Source organism: Asterias rubens, chromosome 21 (assembly GCF_902459465.1).
Source record: "Asterias rubens chromosome 21, eAstRub1.3, whole genome shotgun sequence".
Lineage (NCBI taxonomy): Eukaryota > Metazoa > Echinodermata > Asteroidea > Forcipulatida > Asteriidae > Asterias > Asterias rubens.
The window spans coordinates 10,345,328-10,358,333 of NC_047082.1; the positions used below are offsets into that span (position 1 = coordinate 10,345,328).

The 13,006-nt window shown below is 39.6% G+C and overlaps 1 protein-coding gene across 2 annotated transcripts in view; it reads left to right on the top strand.

Moving 5' to 3' along the window:
• The first annotated feature begins 3,491 nt into the window (after window positions 1-3,491).
• Window positions 3,492-13,006, top strand: part of LOC117304503 (beta-1,4-galactosyltransferase 6-like) — a 56,150-nt gene continuing 46,635 nt past the window's right edge. The window contains exon 1 of one of the 2 annotated variants that reach the window (XM_033789008.1): window positions 3,492-3,766. In XM_033789008.1, the coding sequence (XP_033644899.1) occupies window positions 3,676-3,766 (91 nt within the window). In that variant the 5' untranslated portion in view covers window positions 3,492-3,675. Of the gene's footprint in view, window positions 3,767-7,446; window positions 8,171-13,006 lie in introns of those variants that run through there. The other variant, XM_033789007.1, reaches the window with a different exon arrangement.

Below are 13,006 nucleotides of genomic sequence, written 5' to 3' on the forward strand. Positions count from 1 at the left end.
ACACCTCTCTTATGCTATGACTGTCTCTTCTACAACTTTCACTTGGAGTTTGAAGACTGGTGATGTCAAATTTAAATAATTGCGATTATATCAAATATCGCGATATATTGTCGGCGATATATCGTGAATTAAATAAATCGATATCGCCCAAGCTTAGGTAAATGGGTACCTGTGAATGTGTGAGGGCAGAGATGATTCTTGTGATTGGTTTAGCCAAGTAGCCTATATTGTGCACAGGCTGTATACTCCCCAGGGAGCTGAGATGGTTTAAGGAATGATTGAAGGCCCAGTGTGACCTGGGGTAATAATGTCACTTGTGAGTGACACATCGTCACGATGCCACCAATGAATTGGTTTCATTATAAGTACCTTGTGAATCACAGAATAGTGACAATGCCAGTTTCAGCACACAAAAACCCAACCCAATGGAACACTGATCGAAGCCCTATTATCAAATTGTTCGTTAAACATTAAATTATATCATTCACTTAGCCCTTCATATGACAAATCAACAACACAAACCACTGGTTTCAAATCTTGTATCAAAAATGTCATTTTTTGTCTTTGTTTAACCAATTAGTTTTTAATTAGCTGTTCCGACCTACTGTCGGAACAGGTATTGTTTCTGTCGAGATTTTAATTTTTGTCTTATTCTTTGTTTCTGCTTCAAACCCATAGCAATTGCACACGTTTTTGTCTTTAAACCTAATCTCCTAGACCATAACTTCAAAAGAGTGAAATCATATACCAAATTGAAGCTTAGAACATAAGCTTTACTCTAAATGTAAACAAAATTAAAAATCTTCATTAATTAGCCACGTAATCTTCATTTGAATATAACTGGATGCAGTCGCTTCCATATTATTGTTAAATATTCTCTTTGGTAAATGCCATACAGTATGTACCTATCATGAGTTGTGACTTCTTGAGATGAGTCTACGCGTTTGAACATAACTGGATGCAGTCACTTCCATGTTATTGTTAAACATTCTCTATGGTAAATGCAATTCAGTATGTACCTATCATGAGTTGTGACTTCTTGAGAGGAGTCTACTCAAGTCTCTTTTTCTTGTTTTTCTACATACGTTCTGGACCACAGCGCAGTCTCTGTTTCTTCGTTTCCTAACCGAGTTCTGGACCAATATGCTTTGTACACGAAGGCTTAGGGTTTTCGTTTAACGAACGTGCGTATATAAATAGGGGTTTTTGACGACGACGACATACCATGGTGTCCACAGAATTACACTAAACTTAAACAGTTTGAAGATAATGACAGTTGAAAGCTTCCCTTAAAATATTACTTGCTGTGGTGTTGTAGTTTTTGAGAAATGAGTGAAAAAAATAATGTCAAATTTAGACTCCGAGGTGGCGTCCTCCGTGGACGAATGTGCGTAAACCCCTAAAGGCATCTAATACTACATTTCAACCCTACTTAATAGTTAAAGGCGTTAGCAGTTCATATTTAGTGACAATGTTCGCAAAATCATGACACGAGAATTATTTCGCCGGATCATAATCCCCTCTGTTGATACAAATACATGTAAACCCTCGTATTATGCATTGGGCCTCATGGCCTAGTATCAGTCGCGCTTACATCTCTGATACGTGCGAGTTCAAATCTCCATATGAATTTAATATTTTTTTTTATCCCCCAAAACTAAAGAAATATTTCTTTTTGTAATATTTAAATTAGATTCTTATCTTTATGTCGATAGTGTTGCCTTTTCTTTTTCTCAATTGTTAGCCAAACATAACCTGTGTGCATGCATGACACGATGATGTTTGAAAAACACAGTAAGCGGAAAATGGTGATCATAAGCGCAGAGTTTGGTGGTTAAGAGTTCTGTGAAATCAAATCGTACTAGATCAAACATCAAACCACCGACCCAAAATAAAATTAAAAATCGTAATTAATTAACCACGTGACCCATATTTGCATAATTAATTGTACAAGGGGACAAAGTTGTTGGAACTTCCTGTTGATGCTGACATCATGAGAACATCAGCATAAGTATTGGAATTGCACTACCTATTGAACCACTTGGAGTGTTCAAGGAGTCCAACACGTCAGTCTGGAGTCCAACTCTGATTGTAAAAATCAATTCAGGCATCATCTTCAATTTAATTTTATGCAACAAGCAAACTTATAAATTTTCTGATTTTATTTCAAAGGGTAACATAAATGGCTGTTAGCAAACGGTTTCCAACAAAAACTACATGGTGTACGTGCACAATACTCTTACTGGCCTCAAGCATTTACCTCTAGATAAAAAATCAAGCATTCAGTTCAAAATGATAAAAGTTTGTTATTGCCACATTATTCAGCGAAACATGAATCATACACAGCTACTATTCACAAGAAAAATCTATGTGTGGAGGGTAACATACAGCACACAATGGAACCGGAGTTTAACAATGACAATACCAAAAGTGCATTCGTCAGCCGTTGAAGTTTATTATACATGGGGCTGATGGTGATCAAAAGAATAAAAGTCTGTTGTCGATACAACCGCCCTTTTATTTGAGCAGGAGCCCAGGGGGGTCAGCCAAGCTGGAAAGTTAACCAATTTTCATGTATATAGCAATGGCCAATGTGCATGCCTAAGTAAGGAAATGGACGTCTGCCGAGGACACTCCTGGTGGGTGTGGTCAAGTGGGCCTTGGGAAAGGGCCCCAAAATCGAGCTAGCTCAGCTGGAAAGTTAAACCCGATGAAACCTCTTGGAACATGTTTGGCATAGTCCCAGGTATCATGAATGGCCACTGCCAGACATTTTGGGTGGTGGGCGGGGCCAGCCAGACGTACATAACCAGTGACCCAAAATTGAGCTAGCTTAGCTGGAAAGTTAACCCGATGAAACCTCTTGGAAAATGTTTAGCAGAGTCCCAGGTACCATGAATGACCACTGCCATACATTTTCAGTGGTGGGTTGGGCCAGCCAGACACGCCCAAATGGCCCCACCATAAAAATATTATGTTTAAGCACTCGAGCCTTCTTGGTAACGAACAACGGAGAGCTATTGAAATACATGTAATATAAAACATTATGAGAAATGACTCCCGCTGAAGCAATTCAGTTTTTGAGAAATAGGTAATTTCTCACTCAAATAATATTTGAATTTATAGAAAGACTTTTTTTTTGCCAACCGAGGTTGGGAAACTATGGAAAGCCATATGCAAAGCAAAAACAATTCGTATTAATGTTACATCAAACATTAAACAAACAAATATCGAATTATTTTGTTTGAAACAAAGCGACCAATCATTGGAGGTATTTTATTTAGTTTGCAGAAAATGTTAGCGCAACTATGTTTTGGTAACAAACTTTCGTCCATGCCATGGCCAACCGGCGCGGTTCAATAATCAACAACGAAAAGGTCGAATTGTTTACGATTGATTCATAAACTTAAAGTGCGCTGCGTCATGTGTGATGATCAAGGTAAAAATCAACACTGATGTCACAGTACGTGTGCACGACGGGCCGGGCAGATTGCCTTGTTAAAAATATAACAAGGCTAGTTGAATACCCGGCTAGTGTACTTGGGTGGCTGAACTTTTACTTGTTTCCCCCATGTTCTCATCAAAGCCTGCTCAGTATCTATAGATGGGAGGTGTGGCATCAACAGTTCGGACTTCGTTTGGTTGATCCGGCGGTGGTTGTAAAAAGGGATTGCCATGATGCCCGCTCAAAAGAAATGTGTACTCACCGCAATGTGCTTCGTACAGCTCACCATTGGTGTTATGGTGATCACCGTTGTATCTCAATGTGAGTAGAACCTAGCTCAGGCTTTTTCAGCGGCGGCTTTGTAAACTTTTCGTACTATTGATTAAGCCTTATACAAAAAAAATTAAAAATTGTCAACTTTGGATTTTCACGCCATATTTCTACAAGCGCCTTACGCGGAGCTCTCCACCGCACAATGCGAATCTGCAGGTTTTACTTTTTCTCCTAATGCTGGCGGACGAAAATTGGCATTTTGCTTTACTGCCACCAGATAGTAGAAAAGAAGATTGAACGTTCTGTGAAATGCAATTTTCTATTTCTCTGCTTGTCTGCCACCTGAAAAGCAGATTTTACTCGGGCGGCCGAAAAGTGGCCATCTCCTTTTCTTCTTTCAGATACCGGAAAATCAAATTAATTTACCTAGGTGGCCGAAAAGTGGCCATTTGCTTTTTTCGTTCAAAGGACCGCCCGTGAATGTTTCAGTTCATTGAACAAGTCTAAACGTGCCACCCGTTTAAACCACACGGGAAAGTGGCCATTTGCTTTTTTCGTTCAAAGGACCGCCCGTGAATGTTTCAGTTCATCACACGGGAAACTGTATGGCTGACCGTGTTCTTTGTAAGGAAAGAATCCTTGAAGTATATTCTGAAAGCGCGGTTATCACAAAAGAAGGCCTACTTCTTCCAGTATCGACTGACTGACTGACGTGATTGGTTCCCCAACACAAACATAAACACAGTTCAGCGCTCGTGCATTGTGCGCGTTTTATGGTTCACGTTCACGGGCCGTCCTTTGAAAGTGAAAAAAGCAAATGGTCACTTCTCGGCCACCTATATTTCCTAGGTTAAATTTGATTTTCCGGTATCTGAAAGAAGAAAATGAGATGACCACTTTTCGGCCGCCCGAGTAAAATCTGCTTTTCAGCTGGCTGAAAAGCAGAGTAATAGAAAATTGCATTTTCACAAAACGTTAAATCTGCTTAGTCCATACATGATTGTGTGGGTTTCCACCAACTTCGGGTTTCGGTTTCACCAACTTCGGGTTTCCGCGGCAAATTTAATTAATTGTTTTATTTTCGATCCCTAGTCTTCCTGTTTAGGGCGCTTAAAAGTGCTTTTGGGTGATAAGATGTGATTATAAAGTTAAGTAGGGTGTGCGTCGGGAGGGGTCAGTCCCCCCCCCCCCCCCCCCCGTTTTTGGAGTCAAAACCCCCAGGAACCTCATGGTAACTGTTGTCCAAAATAATGTGTAAATTAAACGCGCCGGTCAATATAGGGGAGTCCTTGGTGTTTTGCCAAAATACACTGAATTCCCACTGATGAATAATTCAGCGTCAAGTGCGTGGCAGTCAATGGGAGCGTGTCTGCAAATCTATTGGCCTTTACCATCCTTGAAGAAAAAAAAATTCGCGACCGGGCAAGCGCACACCTTCGTAACATCAAGCTGAAAACTATTATCGACATTGTCTTGTATTATAAAACAGAAATGCAAACAATAGTTAACGGCCTGACGTTTCGACCCTAGCAGAGTCTTTATCGAAGGCCATGCCATTAACGCCAGGCCATTGACTATTTTGTTCATTTATACCATCGGTCTACAATGCTTGGTAAGTTGTTCACAACAGCTTATTTTATTTTCTCAATGCACTCAAAGGAAAATAAAACTTGAAAATTCACTTAATAAACAGCTACCTGAGCGGAATGTTTTCAACAGAAATGGTATTTTTACTTGTTTATAATGCACTTGTTCACCATTTTAATGTAATTTTGATATGTGTACACTTCTGAACTTTTCGTAATTATCGAGTAAAAAATCAGGCCCCTACCTAAAGGTTTTTTGAAAAACTAAAAACACTTCTGCCGTTGAGAGCGGGCGTCAAAGGACAATGCCGCTGACGTCATTTGTGGGAGTTTGCTTTGTTATACATCCACGCCGCAACAAAGCGGCTTTATCTACTTATGACGTTTTGAGAGTGATTACGTAACGGGGCTTTTCGCAAATCTCGCAGAAAAGCTCTGGACAAGGGCATACAAAATGATTGTTTTTTTTACACAATTGAAACCTATTTATAATCATATGATTCGATTTCCTTATTCATCGAAAACATTTAAAGTGGAATTCAGCAAAGTTCACGACTTGACATTTTCGTTCAAGCAGGTCTTTAACGAGGCCACTTAGCTTTTCATCATTATTAACAAAAGAACGACTAATTAATGCGCTGTCATACCAGTCAGATTATGGTTTGTTGAATCATGGAGGAAGAATGGTTGAAGTTCGTGAATCAGTAATTTTTGTTTTAAGAACACGAACTTTCGAGTTATCTTCTCACTTATAAACAACAAACGATCGACCTTGTGTGTCGTTATTTCCAGTTAGAAATTAACAAGTACAGCCTTGTGTGGTGTACATGATCATTAATTATTAACTCCTTAATACACACCTCGTCATCCCCACATCACACTCGGCAGTTGTTGTCACCACTCGAACCTTCAGAGATTAGGAAAACCTTCCGTAAAGCAGACTTTTTGGGGCTTCAATTAGATTATGTTGGGAAAAACAACAACAACAACAACAACAACAATAACAACTTACAAACACTAACAAATTAAACATTATTAACGATAAGTTAAAAAACTGAATACAAAATGGCGATAAAACGGAATAAATCACGGGCTTAACTTATTGAGGCGGGACTTTCTATGGTGCTAAAAGCGGGTGTGGCATGTCCACAGGTCTATACCCTTTCCAGTGTCCTCACCCCAGCTGCAGAGAGTCTATTCCCATACGGCGATCTAGTCTGTGTATAAACGTCTACCCATTGGTAGCTCCCTCTTTTTTACCACTCATTCTGATTCGATGGGAGATGAATTTGTTTTCCAAGCTGAGAAATAAGTTTCTCTTGGATATGCTGACACCAACGCCACTGGACACGTTTTTGGGGGTAATGGTGTCAAAAACCGGCTGTGAAATTTTGGGCTCAAAATTGGTCATTGAAGTTGCAACCAAACAAAATGGAAGATCAACCATTTTCGCACAAGTTTGTGTGCTTTCAAATGCCTGCTGAGAAAAGGCTTCATCCACGGATGAGTCTTCAGGTTCAAAGGTTTATAGTGAGAATTCTTTCTCGAAAAACTATGTATTGCAGAAGGAGCCGTTTCTCACAATGTTTTATAATACCTACAGCTCTCCGTTGCTCTCTAGAAAGTAACTGTTTATGCTACCATTTGCTTTGAGTATTAATTACTGATTTATAGACCTTTCTTTTGTAACGTCACAGCCCGAGTTTTTGCCAACCCAGATTGGAAAACTATAGAAAGCCATAAGTGCAAATCAAGAATAGATCGCTATTTTTGTAACAATGTAACAAAATTTGTTGATTTTGTTTAAAATAAAGCAACTTATGATGAGAGGTATTTTATTTAATTGAAAATGTTGAAATTTGTTGAAACATCTGTTTTTACGATTGAGTGTTTTACTAACATTCGGCCGACCATGCCAACAAGGCGGTTTGTTTATCAACAAAAGAAAGGTCTATTGAAGTAATGATTTTTGCACTCAGGGGGCGACACGTTTTGTAATCATTACAAAAACGTGTCGCCCCCCGAGTGCAAAAATCAAAACTGAATGAGGGCGCCCTTGCTCACGCCCTTCGAAATATTTTGTTTTCCTTTCATCACACGCTATAGCTAGTGACGAATAATTAGCAGAACGGCCATTGACTATTCACGGTGCTGCATTTTGACCCGGAAGATCAATATACTGTGTGTGTGTTATGGAAATAGGCGTTGTGGCAGTAGGTACATCGTATGTACTCGGCCGGCCGTAGAACGTACGTGCACAAAAGTGAGTGACCGATACACACGTCGAAGTGAACTTCAGCCAATATTTGTTTGCCATTTTTACCGCATTTTCAGACAGATAAGAACACCACAATGTTCACTGGTACTTAAAACAGTATCAACTGTGTCCATGGATTAATTTGTAACGGTTTGATCGGTTGTTTTTGGAGGCGTTTTCTTGCCCTTGGATTTACCATGTGTCAAATTCGGAATGGCTGCTGATGTCCGAGCGCGGATTTCCAGCAGTACCGGCAGCAACCCTCCATTTAGCAGGACATTTCATCAACATCGACCGGCAAAACGGACGTTGAGTCGCCCGATCGCTTTTCGTGGATTTATCGTCACCAATCGTTGTGGATTTTTACGGTTCCTCTGACATCATCTGTGGCTCCTGTGTGTGCCTCTACTCTCGAGGTTTTCTCTACCCAAGCCGTCCCGTCGACCGGGGTGTGGGGGTAGTTTTTAGCGATTTTAACAATGCGTGTTTATATGATAATGGGGACAGTAGTTTACAGGACACATCGATCCTGGTTGTCACGGCTATTCCTTCTATGTATTACCCTTTTTATGGTCTGGACAGTTCTTCTTTCACTGCAGTTAAAAAGTGGTAAGTATTCCCCCCCTCTGCTCTGTGATGGAATAATTCTTCTTTTGGAAAAGTTTCCGTATGGCGCCACCACTTTTTCATTCGAAAAAAAAATAATATATAGTATCTAATTTACCTGATTGATATATCCCTTTTTGTAAAAATGAGTGAAAAAGTGGTGGCGCCATACGGAAAGTTATCCCTTCTTTTTTCCCTGTAAATAGTCTTGTCTTGTTGGATTTATTCTTTCTTCTGTGTAACTGTAGGTAGGCCTATAAAAGCTATATAAAATTTTAAAAAACACTAGTGTTGAGCAATTTTTTATTTTTTTAAATAAAATTGCATTGTTTTATATTTAAGTAGTGTTAATTGATTGGTGAATGCAGAATGGATCTTGTTCTTGGAAAGGCAATGTTTTTTATTTTATTTTAACAACTTAGTTAGTCAGCATGGATGGTCAGAAAAGAGGGATTATTTAAATATTGTTAAAATTAAATGAATATGAATAGGCAATAACACTTAAAGTATACAAATACTTATTCTGGAATTTGAACATTTGAACATCATTTTGGTTTTATTAAAAGCTTGTCCAGTTCTGAGATTACTGGCCGAGCGCTAAAAACACTTGTTCTCATGCCTGTAATCTAACTGTTAATAATTTTTGTACAATTTATAGTGTTCTACGCAGCAAAGAGCTGGTACCGGCAATATACCCAATATCTTTACATCATATTATATTTTTGTTGAGTGAGCGCTGCTGAATAGCCATCCCTATTTTTACATGGACCTAAGTCCTAAACATGCTGACAAACTATAAATGCTATATATTATTTATCAATGTGATTGCGAGATAATATTATGAACTGTGATCGATGAGATATAAGCATGCGTAACGACTATCGGTATTTTCGGTAACATACGCCATGTTGTCCAACAAAAACAGCACAGTTTTGTGTTTTGCAGGAAATCTGTAATCATGGTTGTTGGCTATACTCTGAATACTGTACAGTTCAGGCCAACGCATACCCTAGTTATTGGCCCCCATTGATTGCGTTAATTTTGTTTAACCACAATTATGTGTACAACCCAAGGGTGATTATGCATGTTCAACCCAACACAAGCTGAGCAACCGTCATGACCGTCCACTCCCAATTTGAGTTGGTACTACTACGTATTTTAACTCCAGCTCCAGGGTTCTACCGTTGATGCAGAAGCTATTGATCGTGCCGATACGCGCAATGTGCGTGCCGAGACGTGCAAATTTGGGCCAATCAATTACAAACAAATTTAGAACAATTAATTTCACATAAAAACATCCAGAGAAAACCATGCTCCAGATTACCCACAGTTGGGCTTTAAAAACCAAGTCTAACACCAAGTAAAAAGCATACCGAAGACCGAGTTTCAATTCAACGGCTTCAGCTAACACTAACAGTACATGTAACATCCACAAATTTTGGTACAGAATGTGGGTATAGAACGTGCTTCAGCTAACAGTACATGTAACATCCACAGTCAAATTCGGGTGCAGAGTGCCCCACAGTTTTTTGTTTGTTATTATGGTAGAACCCTGCATGTTAGTTTGGAAATGGTTAATTTGAGACACTTGTACATTACTATGCTAAGCCATTGTTTGAATGTGGGTGAAATTCTAATTCAACGTGCTTCAGCTTACAGTACATGACATGTAACAGCCACAAATTTTCCCCAGAGTTTTGTTTTTGTTTTATGGTAGAAACCTGCACAGCATGCATATAAGGCCTACTCAACGAGGGAATTTGAGTCATACTTGTACATTATCTCTGCCCGTGCAACGGCAGAGATATTGTCCTTGTGGTGGATATTCTTCTTCTTCTTCTTCTTCTTCTTCTTCTCCTTCTCCTTCTTCTTCAGCTTGCATTTGCAAAACCGTGGCCACATATTGGGCTTGGGCTTAGGCTCCGTCAGTTATTTAGAAAACATGTGCTTTTCTAACGGGGCTTCAAACAGGCAGACGAAGCCCAAGTCGAAGCCCAAGTGACATCCCAAGCTAAAGCCGCGGTTTCGTAAAAAACGGAACCAAAAATTCCAACCTCGTACCTAAAGCTTGTAAGCCGATCAGAATTGCAACGTAAAAATATAACGAGGTTGTTTTATTTACGTGATGAGTGAATCCTCTACGCTGCGCTGCGAGACGATCACCACCGAAGCTTTTCCCCACGTTATTGCAATGGGGGATTTTCCGGTCGCAGTGTGACCTGCACCGTGAACGTTAAAAACACTCTGCCGTGGTCTGGAGCTTATTCACGGCATACGGGTTCGGTGAAAACCCGGAGAGCCAACGGATGTTAACCGTGCTAACCGTGTATGGTTGTTAGTTACATGAGCTTTAGTTTGAGTGAGGAAACTTCGCAATCGTCACCGTTAATCCATAAGTCAATAGTCATTCAATAACGGAGCATTTTTATAGAAAAATTGTTTTAAATTAGCTTATTAGCTTTTACAAATTATTCTTTTCACAGTGCATCTTAAGAAAAGGTTTTGAATGTTTTTGGAATTTATGTGAGATTCATTACCTTGCCAAATGTCTTTGCAATGAAATATGTTGTAAAACAACTGCATGATACTGTTGGTAACAGTACCAAACTTAAGTGTTTCTTAGTAAAAGTTGGACACTTGATATTAATAGTGTTATCACTTGTCCATGTAATAATAGGCAGCTGACTTTTACCTAATCAAAAAGGTACGGTAACTGTAAACTTGTCGGCATACGTATGCCGTGAAAATATTTGGGAATATGTGCGCATGCTTACGTATGCGCTTGCGTATGGTGGGATTTCGTTAAGATATTTGCGAGTAACGTATGCGAATATGTTTGAGTTGTCGAAAATTTTATTATACTTTGTCGCATATGTTTAATTAAAATTTCTAATATATATCTGTGGATTTTTAGCATCCAGTCTGATCGCGACATCATACTTATTCGCGAATAATTTCTTGACACCGCATACGTATGCGCAAACATTTGCGAATAAATTTGTGACATCGCAAACGTATGCAATCAAAAAGGTACGGTGGCCCAAAAGCACATCGCATAACTGTAAACTTGTCGGCATACGTACATGTATGTCGTGCGCAGCTGACTTTTACCTAATCAAAAAGGTACGGTAACTGTAAACTTGTCGGCATACGTATGCCGTGAAAATATTTGGGAATATGTGCGCATGCTTACGTATGCGCTTGCGTATGGTGGGATTTCGTTAAGATATTCGCGAGTAACGTATGCGAATATGTTTGAGTTGTCAAAAATTTTATTATACTTTGTCGCATATGTTTAATTAAAATTTCTAATATATATCTGTGGATTTTTAGCATCCAGTCTGATCGCGACATCATACTTATTCGCGAATAATTTCTTGACACCGCATACGTATGCGCAAACATTTGCGAATAAATTTGTGACATCGCAAACGTATGCAATCAAAAAGGTACGGTGGCCCAAAAGCACATCGCATAACTGTAAACTTGTCGGCATACGTACATGTATGTCGTGAAAATATTTGGGAATATGTGCGCATGCTTACGTATGCGCTTGCGTATGGTCGGATTTCGTATTCGCGAGTAACGTATGCGAATATTGTTCTGTATCACCCCCAAAACACACACAATTTTCATTTCTCCAAGTGCAACATAAACCATGCAGAATATTATGCTCCACCCCCCGCCGGGCAGAGATACCCGTATTTGCTCAAATACAGCTACCGTGCTTTCTAGTTACTATTGTTTGGAGTGCAACCTAAGCATGTGGGTGAAGAACTTATTCAACGTGCTTCAGCTTACAGTACATGACATGTAACATCCACAAATTTGCCTCAGAGTTTTCTTTTTGTTTTACGGTAGAGACATGCATGTAGACTCAAGTTGGGAAATGGTTAATTTGAGGCCTACTTGTAAGTTACTATACAATGCCATTGTTTGGAGCCCACCCTAAGCATGTGGGTGAAGACCTTGCTTCAGTTCAGCGTGCTTCGGCTTACAGTAATGTAACATCCACAAATTTGCCCCAGAGTTTTGTTCTTGTTTTATGGTAGAACCCTGCATGTAGACTCAAGTTGGGGAATGGTTAATTTGAGGCCTACTTGTATGTTACTATACAACGCCATTGTTTGGAGCCCACCCTAAGCATGTGGGTGAAGACCTTGTTTCAGTTCAGCGTGCTTCGGCTTACAGTAATGTAACATCCACAAATTTGCCCCAGAGTTTTGTTCTTGTTTTATGGTAGAACCCTGCATGTAGACTCAAGTTGGGGAATGGTTAATTTGAGGCCTACTTGTATGTTACTATACAACGCCATTGTTTGGAGCCCACCCTAAGCATGTGGGTGAAGACCTTGTTTCAGTTCAGCGTGCTTCGGCTTACAGTAATGTAACATCCACAAATTTGCCCCAGAGTTTTGTTCTTGTTTTATGGTAGAACCCTGCATGTAGACTCAAGTTGGGGAATGGTTAATTTGAGGCCTACTTGTATGTTACTATACAACACCATTGTTTTGGGCACACCCTAAGCATGTGGGTGATGGTGATGACTCACTGAATTGACCTAATAAAAGAAGTGACCAATTGAGTGTGTGTACATCGCGTACTGTTTAATCTTTCTATATGACCACTCGGAACCTTTCCACTGTTGTCTGTTATTGACACGTCATGCAAAGGTCAGGGTGACGCACCATAACAGATGAGTTTATAATACTGCACTGCACACGTGAGGACACATCATTTTGTATCCATGCTTTTTGGACCTTCTAAGCTAATACCCTATACACACTCATTTCTGAGGTATTGTACTTGTAGTAGGCCTACTTGTACAAGAAACTCTTCT